The sequence below is a fragment of the Pelobates fuscus genome, chromosome 3 (genome assembly GCF_036172605.1).
Source record: "Pelobates fuscus isolate aPelFus1 chromosome 3, aPelFus1.pri, whole genome shotgun sequence".
NCBI classification, from domain to species: Eukaryota; Metazoa; Chordata; class Amphibia; order Anura; family Pelobatidae; genus Pelobates; species Pelobates fuscus.
The window spans coordinates 34,044,466-34,065,548 of NC_086319.1; the positions used below are offsets into that span (position 1 = coordinate 34,044,466).

At 40.5% G+C, this 21,083-nt stretch overlaps 1 protein-coding gene across 2 annotated transcripts in view; it reads left to right on the forward strand.

The window, feature by feature from the left end:
- DOCK4 (dedicator of cytokinesis 4) overlaps positions 1-21,083 on the forward strand; it is a 352,968-nt gene that overhangs the window by 248,424 nt on the left and 83,461 nt on the right. For both annotated transcript variants that reach the window (XM_063446880.1, XM_063446881.1), the window contains exons 26-27: positions 3,644-3,742; positions 16,787-16,881. In XM_063446880.1, the coding sequence (XP_063302950.1) occupies positions 3,644-3,742; positions 16,787-16,881 (194 nt within the window). The remainder of the gene's footprint in view (positions 1-3,643; positions 3,743-16,786; positions 16,882-21,083) is intronic.

The window sequence follows — 21,083 nt, forward strand, 5'->3', positions numbered from 1 at the left end:
TCCGCGTGTCATCGACATCCAGTGGTTAGTCCCGGATAGAGTGCAAACCCTGTATCAGGTGTCTGCGGGGACCTTTCCGGACTCCGTCATGAAGACTGATCCTCTAGATGAATCCATCCGTTAGCCAACGCGTACCAGGGGTGCTCGGTGTAGCGTCTAGGATGGCCGGTGGAGTGTCCCCTGTAGGGTACCGATGGTTTCTGGCAGTGAGGTCAGCGGGGTGGCATGAGGACAGGACAAGTGACCTTCTGGGCACGGGAGATTTGTCCTTTAGTCGTGATTGCATAACTGTCATAGAGGTAACACTGTTGGAGTGATACCTGGTGAGGCCGGCTGGGGGTCACCCAGCGTGCAAGAGGGGGTCACCCAACAAGCACAAGCATATTATGCAGTATAGGCCAGCAGGGGAGGGGGTCACCCTCAGTCTTAACATAATCGGACACTGTAGGTACAGTAGTGCCGTAGTGGTTGGCCTTCAGACGTGATTGCATAACTGCCATGGAGGTAACACTGTCTGAGTGATACCTGGTGCGGCCAGCTGGGGGTCACCCAGCGTGCAAGAGGGGGTCACCCAACAAGCACAAGCATACTATGCAGTATAGGCCAACAGAGGAGGGGGTCACCCTCAGTCTGAATATAAATCGGACACTGGAGGTACAGTAGTGCCGTAGTGGTTGGCCTTCAGACGTGATTGCATAACTGCCATAGAGGTAACACTGTCTGAGTGATACCTGGTGCGGCCAGCTGGGGGTCACCCAGCGTGCAAGAGGGGGTCACCCAACAAGCACAAGCATACTATGCAGTATAGGCCAACAGAGGAGGGGGTCACCCTCAGTCTGAATATAATCGGACACTGGAGGTACAGTAGTGCCGTAGTGGTTGGCCTTCAGACGTGATTGCATAACTGCCATAGAGGTAACACTGTCTGAGTGATACCTGGTGCGGCCAGCTGGGGGTCACCCAGCGTGCAAGAGGGGGTCACCCAACAAGCACAAGCATACTATGCAGTATAGGCCAACAGAGGAGGGGGTCACCCTCAGTCTGAATATAATCGGACACTGGAGGTACAGTAGTGCCGTAGTGGTTGGCCTTCAGACGTGATTGCATAACTGCCATAGAGGTAACACTGCCTGAGTGATACCTGGTGCGGCCAGCTGGGGGTCACCCAGCGTGCAAGAGGGGGTCACCCAACAAGCACAAGCATACTATGCAGTATAGGCCAGCAGGGGAGGGGGTCACCCTCAGTCTGAACATAATCGGACACTGTAGGTACAGTAGTGCTGTAGTGGTTAGCCGTATAATAATAAAGTAGCCAGACATTGCCAGTCCAGCAGTGCAGACGGCAGGAGGGGGTCACCCTCATATAACCATAACCGGGCATTGCAGGTCCAGCAGGGCTGTAGGTAAGAGGGGGTCACCCTCAGGGTGGTATCATAGAGGTCTGTACACCCAGTAGTGCGGGGGTCCCTCTCATTACGGTTATGACAGGACTGTATGTGGGGTCGGTTAGCCCCCCTGAGGGGTAGAAGGGTCCATACAGCTAGAAGCTGATGCACAGCCACAGACCACACAGGCATAATAATAATAAGATACATTTGAAGTGTATGTATAGTGGAGAATTTTAAGCCCCTTGCAGGAAGGGCAGCAAAACCTTGGCAGGGGAGCTAGGTGCTGAAAACAGACCATATAATGTTTGTTGAGAGAAAGGCTTGATTAGCATATATCACATGTGGCATAGTCTTGTTACACAATGATTTTTAAACAAAAATATTTATTTGAGCAGTAATACCCCTGTAAATCTAAGATTCTCCTTAGTAGCAAAAGGTGTGGCAAGCTTACTGCTAGGGTAGAGAACCTAGTCACATTGCATCAGACATCATAGTAAGCTGCAGTGTGAGCTGTGAGAGTGCCTGGGACAGATCCTGCTATCCAGGATCTGTCACACATGCAGCATGTGAGACAGGCACAGTAAGTAGGGGGATAGCTGAAATATTGGGCTATCTCCCCTTGTATAGGGAGAGGGAAGGCTGGCCACATGGCCAGCAGGTAGCAGGGCAGCTCGGTGGGTGAGACCGGGCTGTATGCAATGCATGGAGCCCATGCGGCTCCAACAAAATGGCCGCCACGGCTCCAACAAAATGGCCGCCGCAGCACTGCCACGGTTGAAAAAGTCGCTCAGCAAGCGGCCAGGGGCCGCGGGGAGCAGGTGGGGAATAAGGGAGAAAGGGTATGGGCTACAGAGCCCAGCAGGGGGACCCAGGGAGGGGAAACAGAGTACAGGCAGAGTAAAAGCATTAAAGCAGGGACATCCAGTCCCCATGCAGCAGAGAGAGAAAACTGCATGCTACATAGCATGGAGTGGTATAGGAAATAACACAGAATAAACTGCCTAGCTAAACCCAGCATGAGACTGCCTAGCTAAACACAGCATGAGACTGCCTAGCTAAACACAGCATGAGACTGCCTAGCTAAACACAGCATGAGACTGCCTAGCTAAACACAGCATGAGACTGCCTAGCTGAAGCCAGCAAAAGACTGCCTAGATAAACACAGCAATAAACTGTTAAAATAAATTCAGCAAGAAGCCTGCCTAAATAAATGCAGCAATTAAGCTGCTAAAACAAACCTAGTAAATAGACTGATTAAACAGACTGTTCAAATAAGCAAGCAGCATGTAGGATAGAAAAACAACCCAGAGCAGAGACAACTCTGAGTTGGTGAGTGCTCACCTGGAGGCAGCAGCAAAGAAAGAGGAAGTGGAAGAGCCTGCTTAGGGGTTTTATACTACTGTTGCTTTGTTCTGATTGGTTGTTTTGAAAAGTTCTGTTAACTGTTTCTTTGCTGCTGGAGGTTTCAGTAAAGAAGGTAAAGCAAATATGAAGCCTCCTGTCCTGCCATAAAATTAAAAAAAATAATAAAAATGCCCACCCCCCACCAAGGCTCTGCATCACACTCTGCATCACGCACACACTGCCCTCATACACACACACTGCACTCATACACACACACTGCACTCATACACACACACTGCACTCACTCACACACACACACTTCATACACACACACACTGCATTCATACACACACTGCATTCATACACACACACACACACACTGCATTCATTATATACACACTGCATTCATTATATACACACACTGTAAATAAATATTCAATTAATATAATTTTTTTAGGATCTAATTTTATATAGAAATTTACCAGTAGCTGCTGCATTTCCCACCCTAGTCTTATACTCGAGTCAATAAGTTTTCCCAGTTTTTTTGTGTAAAATTAGGGGCCTCGGCTTATATTCGGGTCGGCTTATACTCGAATATATACGGTAGACTTTCTCAGTCTGCTACATTCTTGAATGCCTCACAGAAATTGTTGTGTGTTGGAATTTGTTTTCATAGAATATAAAATTGTCCTAGTGGAATTAAACGTATTCTCAAATAATCTGGGAAAACTACATAAGGCCCAGAATTGTAGGAGCCAACAATAGCGACTTAACGCAATATCTTTTTGATTTTAATTGAAGTCATTCATGGACAGATCTGTAAAATGACAAACGTTCGTACTTACTGGGTGTCATTAAATAATCTATGTCATAATAATTCATTGAGTTTTGATTTTATCATTATCTCGCAGGGTGAGTTTGTGGCTTCTTTATTATCACTTTTGCGACAAATGACAGACAGGCATTACCAGCAACTTCTGGACAGCTTCAACACAAAGGAAGAACTTCGGGTAAGTCAACTTTTATTTTAATTTTTTTCTGGTTCCTTATTTTACTATTAAAATTAAAGCAAACATTAATTAATTTAATCTGTTATTTTATAGTCACAATTCAGTGAATACAATTATGAACTGATCAGATCAGAACAGGTTATCCAATTATTGCAGATAAATAGAATATTTTATTAATGCATCTCCAAGTTAGGAATCCCTCTTCAACTCCGAAAACAATGGAAAATGAAAGCTATTCAAGGCCGCAATTTAATATTTTTGTAAAAGCTTGTCAAATAATTTAATATATTTGTATAAACTTTTCCACATATATTTTTAAAAAATATTTAAAATATCAATAATATATAATATATAAAATGTATATTATATATTAAAATATTACAATATTTTTTCAACATGTTAAATCGCTTTAAAAGTTGACCAAAATATATAAAATCATTTGAAAAGCTTATACAAAAATGAGAATAGGTTTTGGAATTTAAGTCTCATGTACATAAGTAATATCCCACAATCCCAAAGTCGGTTAATCAAACCTAATTATACAACAGAATCATTTAGCTTTTCAGACTGCATAGATCAAAAACATTTAGGAAGCCTACCCCAACAGCAGCACTACCACACTCTCAAAGCATCAGATCACTTTTAACAGGAACTTTATAAAACACATTCACTAGGTAGAAAGAGGCTTGGAAGCCATATCCTACTCATCTGAAGCCACCTCCTCATTGGAGTCCCAATAGAAATTTCCTGACCTAGCCTCATCCTCCTCACTGACATCAGACTCTGAAAGTTCTGTGCTCTTTTGTGTGGTGGTATCGTGCCATCTTTGATCGTTGCTGAACTGTCCATCTGTACCGTAGTTACCCTGTCATCTGATAGTAAGGCCAACAAATGTTTAGTTTTCATCTGCATCTTCAGGCTTAGGCACTGCTATCCCACGGGCCTGGGAGTAGGCAAGAGCTAGTTGTTGGGCATGCTTGAGCAATAGACTAGGATATGAAGGAGGACATAGCTGCCATCACAGACACCAGGGCTCTATTGATGGACTTTGACAATGTGGAATCCAGTAAAATCTGGAATACTTCAGATGCCAAAGGAGTGATATCTTCTCCACACCTGGGGATAGGGGAGCCCATCAACTGAAAATCCGGCAGATGAGCCATCACCACCAGACTGTACAGTGACAAGTGAGACACTAAATCTAGGGAGAAATAATCAAGTAGAGAGTTCACACCCAGCATACATGAAGCCCAGCAGTCACAGTGTAAATATACCCTGGCAGTTAATTACCGATTACCTGACTGAACTCTAAATGGTAGAAGGTGAAATCAGCAAACAGAAACACTCACAACACAAGGGGAGGAAAGGGAAAGGAGCGGTTGGTCTGCCACCAGAGAGAAAGGAGAATTTGCGCTCTATTCAGGCCTTGTTAGGCTCTGAGCGTGCTTCTACACGTATACCACCAGAAATATAGCAGCTGCAAACACAACTGCATGTGCACAGTGGGCGAGAAGCAAAATGGCTGATGCGATTCGCGAGTGCACCTGCACAGTAACCCAAGCAGACCGAAATTAGCCGCAGTAGAGAAAAGAAGAAGACTCCAGGGGAAAGAGGAGACTCTCTGTGACTCTCTGCACTCCTCAGTAGATGAAGGGGCACGTGGACAATTAATTAAAGAAGGACAAAACACCCTATAGCGATGTCCTACTGCCTGCAAGCAGTGTAAGATGCAAATAATATAAAGGAGAAGGCAAATAACCCAAATAGAACTACAGTAAAACCTAATTAAAAAACAGAGATACTTAACTGGTCTGAGGGAGCAGCAAAGAAAGTGGGAGTGTGCTGTTGCATTATATATTATGCTGTTTGATTGGTTTATGTGGTGCTAAGCAATTTGGGTTAACTCTTTCATATGTTTTTTCTCATTGTTTTTTTCTTTATTGCTAAGGGAATAGTGGGAAAATAAAAAGCAGAATAGGAGCCTGCATGTCTTAATAAAACAGGGGTTTTGTTTGTATTCATTACCAACACATATTACCATTGCTGCTACTGTATCAACAGTGCTGCACTAAAACTGTTTTTCGTACCTTTGGAACTTTCCTTCTCATTGTTTCAGAGATCTCCCCCCTTTAATATAAACAGACGTACTAAAATGGTTTAAAGAAGCATTAAACTTTTATTTTACCTATTGCTTCTTTCATAGGAGCTAAAATATGTTTGTTGCCAAAATGCTGTAAAACGGATGTGCGTCTTTGTAGATCCACGCTGTTTTCCTTTGCCCACACTCAAAGCTGTCTGACAGCTGAATCGGCTGGGGACATGAGCTGTCAGCATTAGTTTGTGCTCCGGCCAATCAACAGAGGCTGTTTGTGAATTTAGAGTCTCTCATTGCTATTTCAGTAAGTGGCGCCTGTTTTGCAATGAGATTGATACCGGGGGATGAAGATTCCATTCTATCTGTTCTGTATTAAACAGACAAAGTTATTCACTATAGTGGGACATGTCAGAAACTAAACTAAATAAATTTAAAGTGAATTTCAAATTATATCCTAAAATATCCAAACTGGAAAAGATCTGCAAGTCAGCTGTATTTCTCATTGTTGCTAGCTTGGTCTAAAATCCGAATTGTTTTACATCTAATAAAGTTGTTCTGCCATCAGAATTCTTCATGAAAGAAAACAAATTACATCAGTCCACAATCAGTGAAGTAGACGTGATTTATTCAGCTGTTTTCCAACCCTCCTGGGTCTTTGCCAAGCTTGACCAAAACCCACAGGGATTGAAACTTGCTGGGTTCGATTTTTGGGCTAAAACACGCCTGTTCCACTTCTGGTCTTTGTGGTCCTTTCATGGTTAATGTATTGCATACCGGTGTGGTGTTGATCTAATCAGAAATATTATACACCCTTTATATTGCATGTGAAAAACTGTCCATATAAGTGGTTTCTGACCTTTTCTATTTGTAAACCTCTTGTTTATACATTGTATAGAGGTTGTTATTTTCTTATACAAAGTGAGATAAAAGATTTCCAGTTAGCCTTGACCATGTATGGAGCAGAGCACCGTCAGATAGTTTGAGGAATCATTTGCCGTATCCTGCACAATGGGTTGCTGTGAGCTATTCTGCAAATCCCAGCAATCTGATTGGCCGCTGATATCTGCAGCCTATTTTTTTATAAGTTGCTGTCAATGAAACTTTGAACATTGTGATTCAAGTCTAAGATTCACATTGAAACACTGAAAGATGATTCAGCCGCACTTCTTATAGCTAGACTACATAAAAACAACAAGCATCTATTTGCATTTTTCTAAAACCAATTTATTGAAAAAAAAAGATTTAAATTGCAGTACAACTTTAAAAAAATAAATACAATCTTTGATATGATTTTAATTCATATTATAATTTGCAACTTCAAATGTATCTGAGTAATTGCCACAATAAAAATGTATAAAAGACATGCTGCTGCTGGAAAGGATGAAAGATGGCTGCCTGGCCACCAGCAACATCCTCCAGTGACAGTGAGGTGATCGATCCACAGCAACAGGCTTTTGTCTTACTTGGTCATTCCTTGTGATAGCCGGAGGGAAAGAGAAAAAATATGCAGCGTGCACACCTTCCAGGGCCACCGAGGGCCGGCCGGCAAAGTTATGTAACAACACCTTGTGAACGTCTGCAAGGAAAACAGGAGAAAATGTCATCACATAAACATCGTGGGGCTTACTCAGTTAAGTGTGAGTCAATGACTGAGTTTGCAAAAGTTAAGCCACGATGTTATTCAACTTTCAATTGTAAGGAATTTTCAAAAGAACTGTACATTTTAGAACATAATTGTCGAGTTAGAAAATAGGCTAATTGGTGATTTTCTTCTATTTTGTACCACCATCATCTATATTTACCATTTAATTGTGAAATGTTCTTACCTTGTTCCTTAACCCCTTAAGGACACATGACGTGTGTGACACGTCATGATTCCCTTTTATTCCAGAAGTTTGGTCATTAAGGGGTTAAGAAAAGCAATTGTTTGCCTCCCGGCTGAACGAGAATGGATGTTTCTGAGATTGTAAAAAAAAAATAGTTTTAGGGTGAAGCATTTTTTTGCCTTGCCTGTTTTAACTAAACTGGAGAGCTTTGGAAAAAGCTACATGTATACCTCACGCATGATGTCACTCAACAGATAATAAAAATGAATCCATACATAGCGCTACCAAATGTAGAAATAATATTTTATTTCTATGATTTGGTATTAACCCTTACTTATCTGCTGTTGTCATACTGGTAAAATCAATAATTATGGTTGCTACAATGGATGTAAAAGGCACCGTGTCATGCCACATGTGGACGAAAGTGAATGCACTTTGAAGAACCCTTGTAAATCTCTTTCCACAGTTTATCATTTATCAGCTTATCTGGCTTGGATAGCAGTGTTTATATTTGCTAACACAGGAAGGTCCAATCGTTTGGCGATGTCCAGTTGCATCTGGAAAACCTTTAACTGTTCATCTCTTTGTTCTTGGGTGGGGGCAAGCCATGGAGTGAAATCCAATCTGCACAGAAACACGAAATGCTACATAGTAACATTGGACATCACCCATCGGTTACAAACTAAAGCACAACACTAGCTTTACAGAAGATTTTTTTTTTTAAAGGACACTATAGTGTTAGAAATACAAAGTGTATAGGGGGGGGGGGGGCTGACCGGGGAGCTGAGCAGACACGCTTTCTGTGAGCTCCCGAGCCTGGGCCCGATTTTCGGCGGAAAACGGAGGAAAACTCACCCAAATTGGTCCTTCAACCCACCGCAACTGGCACTGTGAAAGCAGGGGTACAGAAGGAAACCTCACAAACTCTACAAACCCGCTGGGAATATGGGCCGGGAACTTGGGGCCTATAACGCATGGTGGTGGGAAGAGACGGACGATCTCCCGACTCGCCAAACCAAGCGGCACCTGAAGCATCGGGCCTCCCTACCCCCTCCTCCCCGGACCAGTGGGGGTTATGATGGTCCATACAAGCATGTACCTTAAACTTAAATCGACTGCAATTGTTGAAGACAACCAAGAGCATGAAACACAAAGACAAGCAGACGCTCATAAAATGGCAACCTCCGACCAAACTACAGAGCATACTCCCACCCAGCCTCTACACGAGCGTCTAGATACACTGCTCAGCCGGTTCTGGGAGAAGCTGGAAAGACGGATGGCACATCAAACCTTCAAACACCGAGAAAAGATGAGGCAGATCCAGGCTGCAAGGCAGAGCGGGCAGACCCTGGGAAAAGCCGCCACGCACCGACGGGCGGAACACCCATCCAGGCAGGAGAACATTAGGAGACTCCGACCACACCGCAGGAGAGCCGCCCGCCGCTGGTGGCGGACAACCTCCAGGGCCCTCCACAGCGCCCATCATGGGAAAGCCCCGACCCCGAGAGGCAACCGAGTCTGTGGCCACAAGGTACCAACCCCACATGATGCCGGGAATAAGGGAGAAGCCCCCTGCTGCAACCTCATCCACTCCTCACTGACCCACCTGAAAACTATGCCGGAAATCCTTTCCAAAGGGAGCCAAAGCGGCCTACACTTACCCAGTCGCACAAGCAGAGCCACCAGAACGGGCATAGGGTGAGGCAACCCGAATTCATACAGGCCGCGGCCCGTGACCAATAACTCAGCCCACAACGCAGAGACTAAACTATTAATCACCCGAACTATAGACTCTAATCCATCCTCACAAATCACTGTAGTGCCGCAGCATGCTTCCACACTATACCACACACCTGTGTTACTTTCATTGTCATGCAATGTCCCAACCCACTCTTGCTTGAGACTGTGATTTTTATCAATATGCAGCAGTAAAATAATCATAACGCAATAGCTTGTTTTAACTACCTTAATGACTGGCAAAGGCACACCAGCTGACTCACGGTTTAACCTACTTGGTATTGTACAGTTGGAATATTAAGATTAGTTCATGCACTGTTACTTTAGCATGCTACATACTGGATTTTATAACCTAAAACCTGAATTACCATGCTACAGTTTAAATTTAAAATAAGGCATCGTTACCCTGGAAATAATACGTAATGGACATTCATAAGCCGCAGATAGGTCTATTCTGTACAGTTACGTTTATGTATATTTTGGTTAGTTACCTTGCAATCACATGTTTACTACCTACATAGGGTATCGGCAGGTTACTTCACACTGAATAGCTATCTCATAAGGTTCTAGACACACTGCACTCAGACGATCCCAACGTCTTAACTATTGAATAGCATGACAGTTTCTGCACTGTATCTACATTGACAGCTGGGCTCCAAGCATGGCTCTAGTATTGTGGTAGTAACTTAACATAACCGTTGTTCGCTTACCTTTAAAATGCTTTATATATGTTTTCGTTAATCTACTTAACAAACCAACAAAAAATGTGGCATTACTAAACAAGGAAATGTATCTACCTAACACTAACGATGTATTGAACCCATGCTGTGAACAAACCGTACATTTCCCTTTTCTTTTTTCTGTATCCCATCTCATATGTCGCAATAAAACAAAGATTGGGAAAAAAAAATTATGAAAGAGTTTGCTGAATATTTAGGCTTTATTGTATTTCATAATTTATTAGTTAAGAATGAGGTTTTCATATTTTCATTTTGTATGTAGTTAGGATAACTCACAGACCATTAAAAATTCACGGAGAGAATTGTAAAGCTTGCCTAGGACTGTAAACTCAGATAATTTAAGATGCTATCCATGTATTTTTTATTTTATAAGCATACGTTCTTCAATTATGCTAGCTTCATAATACACTTTAAATATTCTGAACTTCACTTAACACAGATTTCGACTTTGTCCCTAAAGATTCTTTAATTGCTTGATGCAGAATTCTCTTTAGTTTGCTGGTTAAGCCATCAAACCTTCGGAGAGTGGGACTTCTTTTGAAGTCATGCAGACACATTTTTTAAATGTATATGTACAGCCTAGAGAAAGCTAGCATAGCTTCTGTATGTATTTAAGGGAAACGGTATGTCTTTGGGACAAAATCTACGTAGAGAACATACATTGCTATGGTTCCTTGTGAGTTCATATTTAAATATGTAGTTATGGCATATTCCTGCACTGTCATAACCGGTTTTCAACTGCAGTGGGAGTAAACTGGTACAACTTGTCATTTATTATTATTTATAAAACATAAACAAAAATTTGGGAGCTATGTACCATTGTCACAATACTAAAAGGAAGGCATTGTAGACAGTTCAATACATACTTAAACAGACTGGTACACATGTGAAGGATATCACTAGCTGTGAGAGCCTAAAGTCTAGCATGCACACCACTTTATACAAAGAGAAAGATGGGCTGTGACGTTACAACCTAAAAAAAATAAAGAGGAATGAAACTAATGGTAGCATCCTTTGGATGTGTTAAAGGAATGATCTCCAAAACTCACTCATCATGAATAAAACAATAATCACAAAATGTTCTACTTTGAACAGGAACCCAAGTGCCATACTTAAAGGAACACTATAGGGTCAGGAACACAAGTATGTATTCCTGACCCTCTAGTGTTTAACCCACCATTTAGGTGGCTTGCCCCCCCCCTTAGCTCCCCTATAAAAGTTTAAAACTCACCTGATTTCCATTGCCGCGCGGGTCTGCTGGTGCTCGCTCCGCTCCATTTGTGACATCATCAAAATGGCAGATTTTTAGCCAATCCAATGCTTTCCCATAGGACATTAATGGCTGTGTGTTGAGATATTTTGAGGGGACAGCAAATTTACACTGTTATACATGCTGTACACTTACTACTTTACATTGTAGCAGAGGTCAAACCAAAAAATCTAATGCATTAAAATTGTATTGGTGCTTGGAGTGTCCTTTCACATTAAGAGCAAGTTCTAACTGCTGTGAGACGAGGTACAATCTAACTAACCATGCAGATTTTAACAAGCACTTACGAATGAGTTGAATAAAACATTCACATTTAGTCCAAATGGTGATGCAGATTGCAAAGTAAAGATCCCGAACGTCCAATACCTTCCACTAGATAGTAGAGGCATGATGTCCATTACTGTGATGCATAATGTAGGCAGCTGATGTTCCAGTTCTAAAAAGTGTTTTGCAGCTAGTTTTTCTCTTGTTTGTCCCTGAAAACAGTCTGGATATTCAACCTATGTTCTTGTATTTTTTTTCGGGGTTAGATTAGTTTTACTCTCATAACTCATCTCACACAGACATGTGATGATGTAAGGCACATATTTAGTTATGCATGTCGGAATGAAGTTGTCATAGTGAGAGGAGGTCCCTGGTGCCGGCTTACCTGAATTTATTAAACTGTAAATAAATGGTTTAACTCTAATGTCTTTAAAATTGAGCCCAATCACTCTGCTCATTCACTTCTTTCCACTCTGAACCTTGGACTGGACGCCACTGGTAGGCTGAGAGTGTCAGTAGATCCCTATTTACGAAACAAAGTGATTAATTCCACAGAGATTAATTCCAATGAATTTGTTTTGGGGCCCAGAGTGGTCCTTTAAAGGATACATATGGTTGCAGTTGACGCAACCTAGGCAACCTGGGTTGTCCTCTTTCATGAGACTGTGAGTTATAGCAGTTAATTGATTATGACGGAGAAAGAATTTCATTTTACAAAAAGTGCCGATTTGAAAAGAAATTGGTAAATTTATAAATCGACCTTGTTAATCCTCTCTGGCTAGAATTCACACAACTGGTCCTGTTACCTCCTGGTTTGTGGAGCTAAACCCAAGAGGTAGCAATTGCTCAGAGCTCACTCATTAAGCTGCATTTGGGAAATCTGTGATTGGACAGCCACAGAAAGTCTGGGTGGGGATAGAAGGGGAGGGATTGCAAGGCTTCAGACAAGCGATCTAAAGCTTTTGCAAACTGTTTTTAGATATAACCCAATGTAAAAAATATGATTAATTGCATACACTTTTTAGTGGCATATAGCTACAGAACAGTGTTTTTATTTTTTACATGTTTTTATTTGGACTGTTGAGGATCCTTTTAAGGGTCTGTTCACAATTATAATTAATCATAGGAAGTGCTATGGACGTGTCAGAGATTTTCTGATCTCTAATTAGGATACATCAGTTTAGTTTGATGGGTTAATTAGCCATGAGCCAGCAGTAGAATTAATTATGTTTAAAAATCAGTGGTATGAAGGTAAAAAACAATATTCCATTTTGCTGTGCTTCGTGGCTCTCTTATTTTACAATGTTTGCACTTTTACTATTTGGGGAAGTGTTCTTTCCTTGCCAACCACCAAGACGTGCAGATAATAGACAATGTAGTTACAAAGAAGTAATTTGCTGGTTAATGTAAGCAATCATGAAAAATGTTCCCTTGTTTCATGGTCATAGTTGTAAAACATAATGCTAGATCATAATTAGATTTTTATATATTATAACCAGATAGAATTAGATATTGATATATTTATATTCACTTGATGTCCACATAATTTCGGTCATTTTTTAATTAGTGAAGAATCAGAAGTACAGTATACAGTATTCTTTAAACAAGCTTTTTCTTTGCAGTGCTTTTTTATTAGACATCTGTTGATAGCGTCCGTAGCCAAAATAAAAGAATACCCCACCCAGCATGAGTCCCCACTCTTTTATCCAGAAAGAAAAAGGACAGTTAATTTAAGAAAGCCATGGATGTGCTTTTTACTCTGAGAAATATCTACTAATGAGCAGAACATCTAGTACAAGCACTCAAGTGATGCCAAAGGCCTAGCAGAACAACGGAGAACATGTCTGTATCACCATATGTCCATGTTGGATTTCAGATCCATCATGATAAAGCATTTTGCTCTAGCACTAATAAATAATAAAGCAATTAAAAACCAAGGGGAATATCTTGTTTCTGCTGATAGCCTTCCCACATCACACACTTATAAAAAATACTATGATGCAAGTGTCCTTAGGAAACCAGGGAAGTCTGAATTGTGACCTTCTCTTATCTGGTGGGCTAGAGGTGTCATCACCATGATAAATCATGTAGTACTTCTTCCCCTTTCACCTCCTGTGTGGTGCGATAAGAGGTAGTATATATATTCCATGTATGTACAGAATGTCAAGGTCCCTGGTCCTACATGAACCCTAGTTACTTAATGTGAAATAACACCTTCCCCGTAAAAATGTTTCCCTCTATTCACCACTTTCCCAATAACAACTATTTGGAAATGGTTAAACCGTAAAGGTTAGGATGGAATAGGACTGAATAGGAAGGAACATGTAGCTTTCCTTTTATTTTCTGATTAGCTTAGAAAATTACCCCTAACATATGTGGATAGGAAGGAGTGTAGGTACCATCTTGCAATTCCTGTTTAACTATTTAATGCTCACTCTTACTCACATGTGCAACTATGTGTAAGATATTTCCTGGTCAGTGGGAGTTCTAAAGCTCCCTGTCCATTTTTAAAGTGATTATTTTACACATTTATAGATCTGTACCAATCGGGGGTATTTTCTGATCCTGAAGAATGTATTTAAAATCTGTAGTGATTATGGTGTCCTTTCAGCACCAGATCTCCTTTCATCGTCTATTTTTTATCTTTCTTTCTACTGATCACTGCAATAAAACTGATTCTGTCTGATGGGAGTGCTAGCTAATAATAAACAGACACAAATTTTTGCATAAAATATGTTACTTGATAGTAATATTTCAATTATTCAAATTAAAAACAATATAATTGAGCAGAACAATCCACAGGTGTTTGGGAAGTACTAAGTTGTATATAGAAGTAACAAGACCATCATATTCATATTTATTATTATCTAATTTCATGGAATTAAGTGTCTTTATGGTGTGTTATGGCAATAAACAAAATACTGACAAGCTTTGTCAACTGTTTGCAAATGATGCGCCTGTCCACCACGAAGACATGTATTTTATATTCTATATAGAGCGTTCAGAAGGTTTATGCAAAACGGGCCATCGAGTGAAATTTTCATGATTCAGACTGAACTGCTGTGTTCTGTTTAAGTATAGTCTACCTAGACTGACTGCAGATCTAAATCCCTAGTGATGTATAGGTCTATAGTATATAGCTGCAAGCCATGATCATCTAGGGTCCAGGAGAGGTTAGATTGATTTGACAGTTTATGAAATTTTCTTTGGTTGCCTGCAGGCCTCGTGAACAAGCTGAATAATAAAAAATGACACATCATTTTTAAAGGTTAAAATTCTGTTGAAAGGTTAAACTAGTATTATATATTTTTTTCTAAATAATTCTATGTGCCATTAATAGAACAGCATAGTTTAAAGCTTACCGTTCATGGAACTTACAACTTTTTCTTATATTAACGAACATAAAATTGTATTTACTCAAATGTATAGATTTTTAAATAAAATACTAAATAAAAAAAAGTAATCGCTATTGAAGCCAAAATGTATAAATAATGTACTGTGGAAAATCTGCATAAATATTTTGGATTTATCTTAGTAGCCATTTTTCCACGTCTCGACTTGCTGTAAAGCCTCTCAGAAACTAATAATGAATATTTTAAAGAGACACTATAGTCACTTAAACAACTTTAGCTTAATTAAGCAATTTTGGTGTATAGATCATGTCTCTTAATTTTACTGATCAATCCTCTGCCACTTGGGAGTCAAATCACATTGTTTATGCAGCCCTAGTCACACTTCCCTACATGTGACTTACACAACTTTCCTAAACACTTCCTGTAAAGAGTCATCTAATGTTTACACTTCCTTTATTGCAAACTCTTTTTAATTTAGAATGGCTTCTCTCCTGCTCTGTTAATAGCTTGTTAGAACCTGCAGGAGCCTCCTATGTGTGAATAAAGTTCAATTTACAATTTACAGAGCAGGAAATAAAAACTTTAAAGTAAGTTAACATGCAATTGAAAATGAAACCATTTTGTTTTCATGCAGGCTCTGGCAATTACAGCCAGGAGAGGTGTGGCTAGGGTTGCATAAACCAAAACCGAAAAATGTTTTAACTCCTAAATAGCAGTGAATTGAGCAATGAGACTGCAGAGGCATGATCTACACACAAACACTGCTTCATTAAGCTAAAGTTGTTTTTTTGACTAAAGTGTCCCTTTAATTACAAATCTTACTGCTTCAATCAGCTAAGCAAAATATGTATGAACCACAAATCAATTACCTCTTTTCAAATGAGGACATTCCATCAGTCTAAATAGAAATATTGTGCAAACGGCCTCTTACACATTACGTATGTAGGTATCTAGGCACAGATCCCCTCAGACTATATATTTAGGCTCCTTATCTTCAATATAAACAGTATTCAATGTGTCTGTGTCTATTGATACCATCTTTCATTTAATCCTAAACTTTTGGGCTAATTGTAAATCTTGTGATAATTCTCTTTTATTATTTTGGAGATAAATTACATAGTTACATAGTTACATAGCTGAAAAGAGACTTGCGCCCATCAAGTTCAGCCTTCCTCACATTTGTTTTTTGCTGTTGATCCAAAAGAAGGCAAAAAACCCAGTTTGAAGCACAATTTTGCAACAAACTAGGAAAAAAAATCCTTCTTGACCCCAGAATGGCAGTCAGATTTATCAATGGCAGTCAGATTTATTTATAAATCATTCCTCCATAACTTTTTCATTTTGTAGATTTCTGAGTAGTGATGTCCCGAACAGTTCGCCGGGAACCGTTCGCCGGCGAACATAGCGTGTTCGCGGTTGCGAACACGCGTGATGTTAGGTCCGCCCCTATTCGTCATCATTGAGTAAACTTTGACCCTGTACCTCACAGTCAGCAGACACATTCCAGCCAATCAGCAGCAGACCCTCCCTCCCAGACCCTCCCACCTCCATGACGAATAGGGGGCAGACCGAACATCGCGTGTGTTCGTGACCGCGAACACGCTATGTTCGCCAGCGAACGGTTCCTGGCGAACTGTTCGGGACATCACTATCTCTGAGTAAAACAAAGAAACTTACAATCTCTTGTGCCTATTTTATGTAAAATATGTAATTTATTATGGTTGTATTGTTTACAAGTTGTTCCTTTCTTTGTGTCTAGGACTTTTTGCTGCAGATTTTCACAGTCTTTAGGATTCTTATCAGACCGGAGATGTTTCCAAAAGATTGGACTGTGATGCGATTTGTTGCAAACAAGTAAGATTCTGTTTGGCATCGTTACAATCAGTACAGAAGTGCTATAGTTTTTAGTAATGATGTATATACTCGCTCAGCTAGATATTGTATTTTATTTATTAAGGATTTGTTTCCAAAGTATTCTGGTTTCTCACGGTTCTCTCATTTTCATCCCATAGAAATGTTTTGAATTCCAAAATAAAAAAATAAAATAATAATAATATTGGCATAAATATATAATAGTAGGCAGAGGATGTTTCAGTTTTGCATTGTCATGCCTGTTTGTCCATGTATGTTGGGTGAAATGTGTAGGATGTCGATATAGGGCACATATTGCATAGAAATAATTGTAGTTTTTATTTCATTAAGTGTATTCGGCTATAAATTACGGAGAGATGTTTTTTTCAAGTCACGAGTTTACTCACTATAGAGAGGATTGTTGAGAAATTACAATAGTTTCTCCAGTATTAGGTCAAAGTAGGCTTGCCGGAAAAACAGCTGAAGTTAGAGAACAAATTAAAAAAATAACTCATTCCTGTGTATGATACATTCAGGTAACGTTAAATAATACAGGTTATGTTTTGGTTTTAGTATAGCAGGATCCTTTTGGAGAAACAAAATAAAACGGGGATAGCCTGTACCCTTTTGGCTACACAAATTGTGCCTAAGCCTGGCAGGACTTTTTGTGCTGAAGTATACAGCCCTCTATTTATATTAAAGACAATTAGGGTGGAGTGCCGCCTTCTTTTATAGTTTGTGTATAGAATGAAAAGACTTGTTTTACTCAAGGGGGCTTACTGATCTCTCTGAACTGGGCCAATACGGTAGATTTGCCTTACATGCATGTGTCAATATTTGTAGAGAATATGCTGGTTGTGTCTCTCCCACTGGACCTTTTATCTCTATGAACATGTAAATATGAACCTCTGCATGGAGTGAAAGACAATAGTCTTTCTACTGGACCAATAAGAAAGCAACTAACCAGCATACTGATACTAAATCCGGATGTGCACGACCCAGGCAAGATGTCAAACTGTGCTAAAATGGTCCAGCGTCAGATACCGGACCAAAGGTCTGTTTTAATCCAGGAAGCCCTCTTGTGGCTGTCTGGTAGACAGTCACTGTGAGCAGACTTAGAGCTGCAATGTAAGACCCCAGACCACTTCAATGAGCTGGACAAATGTATTATCCAATTTATTGGACAAATTGGACATATCCTGTCTACTAAATGTATACAATAATGCAAAGGATTAGAAAGTGAGAAATAAAACATACCGGTAGATATGCCCATGAGTACCGGTTTGTACGTTTATTTAGGAGAACACTGGTGCTCCCCCCTTGACTTGTGTCTGTAGGAAAATGTTAGCATTGCAGTCGTTAAGACACGCCATTTGCCTTGCTGAATATGCAGACATATTTCAAATATTTTTATTTTGACATGTTTGTTATATTTGTCTATACTTAAAATGTACTTGTGAAATATATTTTCATACGTAGGTAGTTGGGGGATTCTAAATATTGTGTCCGTTACATCAAATGTTTGGCAAGCTTCCATTTATTCTGCATCTGTCCAATGTTATTAGCATTACTGAATCTGCTCAGTAGGATGTATGTCTGCTGGAAGTAGAATGTGAGTTCTCTTTAGAAGTGAACTGCGTGATGCTATTTTGCATCTTTTAGGAACAATATACTATGAATCATCATTTTATTTTTGTAGTTGCATGGCATGGGGCAGCTACTGTGCTATCCTAAATATAGCTTACACTGTTTAGCAGAAAAGGAACCGTTTCATTATGGAAAAGTATTGAAAAATGTGCCATCAAAGACAAAACACTTTCCAACAGCTATTGAATGGCAAATTGGAATGTAGCTTAAAAGTGGTTAAATGTTAGATACTCCGCTCTACATGGACGATTACTTGGTCGGATCCCGCCCCATTAATTTTGACGTTATTGATCCCGAACCTCCCTAGCCCAGCAACTCAATGGAAACTCAATGATTTAATTTTAAATAACCCTGACACAGTTGCACAAATACGGGAAATAGCTACCAATTACTTTATAGAAAACACAAGATCGGACACCACACCAATCATGACCTTTGGAACACATAAGGCAGTCCTTAGGGGAGAATTTATTCGTATAGCAGCGTCCCTAAAATGTAAGAGGGAACAAAAGATCTCTCAACTCACGGAAGATATTAAAGCTCTTGAAGACGACCATCAGGGCACCTCCTCCCTAGAGAGATATAAACAAATCTTAGCCAAAAGGACTGAATTAACGACTTTACTTTCCCTACATGCCAAGCGCAAATTATCCCTCACCAAGAACTTATATTATACCCAGCGAGGCAAAGCTGGAAAATTGTTAGCACAATCCCTACAAAAAAAAAAGACAATCCCCCTTCATCTCAGAAATCAAATCAAAAAAGGGCACGCTCACATGCCACATGCCAGACATCATTAAAGCATTCCACGAATTTTACACACACCTGTATAACCTGAGTGATTGACACCCAAACGCAGATGACATTATCGGATTTCTAAAACCTAGGATCAAACGTACTCTCCCCCCATTGACACATCCTTTCTAGACAAACCCATCACGATAGATGAATTCATACAAACTGTAAAGACTATCCCCCAAGGTAAGAGCCCAGGCCCAGACGGTTACACTGGGAAATACTACAAGGTTATGGCCCAAACATTAGCCCAACACTTCGTGAATGCCTTTAACACATCCAAACTCTCTTCCACCATCCCAAAATCAACACTAGAAGCCACCATAACGCTGATTCCCAAACCTGGCAAAGACCCCACACTATGTGGGTGTTATAGACCTATATCACTTATAAACACGGACTTAAAAATCCTTACGAAAATTATGGCCAATAGACTCAAACCTCTTCTGCTGGGCCTTATCCATCAAGACCAGGCAGGCTTTGTCCCGAATAGAGAGGCAAAAAACAATACTACGAAAATTCTAAATCTCATTCATTGGGCACAGAACGATAAAACCCACAGTGCCCTCCTTGCCATAGATGCCGAAAAGGCATTTGACAGAGTCAGTTGGGCCCTGCTGTCACACACAATACAGCAGCTCGGATTCGGCCCGAGGTGGCTGGATTGGCTGAGCGCCATATATTCTCTCCCGACAGCTCGGCTCCGAGTCAATGGGCAATTATCAACTCCGGTGACCATAACAAATGGCACGAGACAGGGTTGTCCTCTCTCTCCGATCCTATTCATCCCAGTTTTAGAACCCTTCCTCCAGGGGATCAGGGACAATGAGAATATTCAAAGGTTTCAAATTAACCAACATGAATATAAAATTACTGCATACGCAGATGACCTTTTATTTACCATATCTAACCCTGCCTCAACGCTGGCTGCCATTATATCGGAAATGGAGACATATAGCAAGGTCTCTAACTTCCAAGCGAATCTTGCTAAATGTGAACTACTCTCATCTACTCAACTAATACCTTAAACAAGTTATTACAAGACAAGTTTAGCTTCAGTTGGGCACCCAATTCTATTAAATACTTAGGGGTTCATATCCCACAGGACTTAAACTCCATCTACCATCTTAACTTCCCCCCATTAATTTCCTCCATCACCAATGATTTACAAAAATGGCACAAACCTCAATTTGAGTGGCTATGTAGAATCAACATAATCAAAATGAACCTTCTCCCCAGGCTGCTTTACCCTATACAGACACTCCCGGTCTCATTGCCAAATACATTTTTTAACACAATTAGATCCCTATTCACAAAATACATATGGGCCAACAACCCACCCCGCCTGGCGCGAGCGACTCTAATCAAAAGTTTAGAAAAAGGGTGACGGAACCTGCCTGACATAGATTTGTATCACACGGCGACTCATTTACACAGAATTTACGAATGGACAAGGGATGTCCCAAACCATCAATGGGCAGTAATTGAAAGCTCCTTTTCGGAGTCCCCGCTGTCAGCATGCCTCTGGTTACAAACGCACCCCTCACTGCCACAATTGAGTGCCACAATTGAGACTTCTTGGCACACATCCCACAATTTCACCGACCTTAAAGATTTGGCACAAATTACTTAATACAACCGACATTGCTCCTTCCCCTTCACCATTATACCCGATTGCTCACAATCCTCTCCTCCAAAGGGGCTCCTTCAGTAATGTATTTGCGCATTATCCCAATGGCTCTAAACTACAATTAAAAGATGTC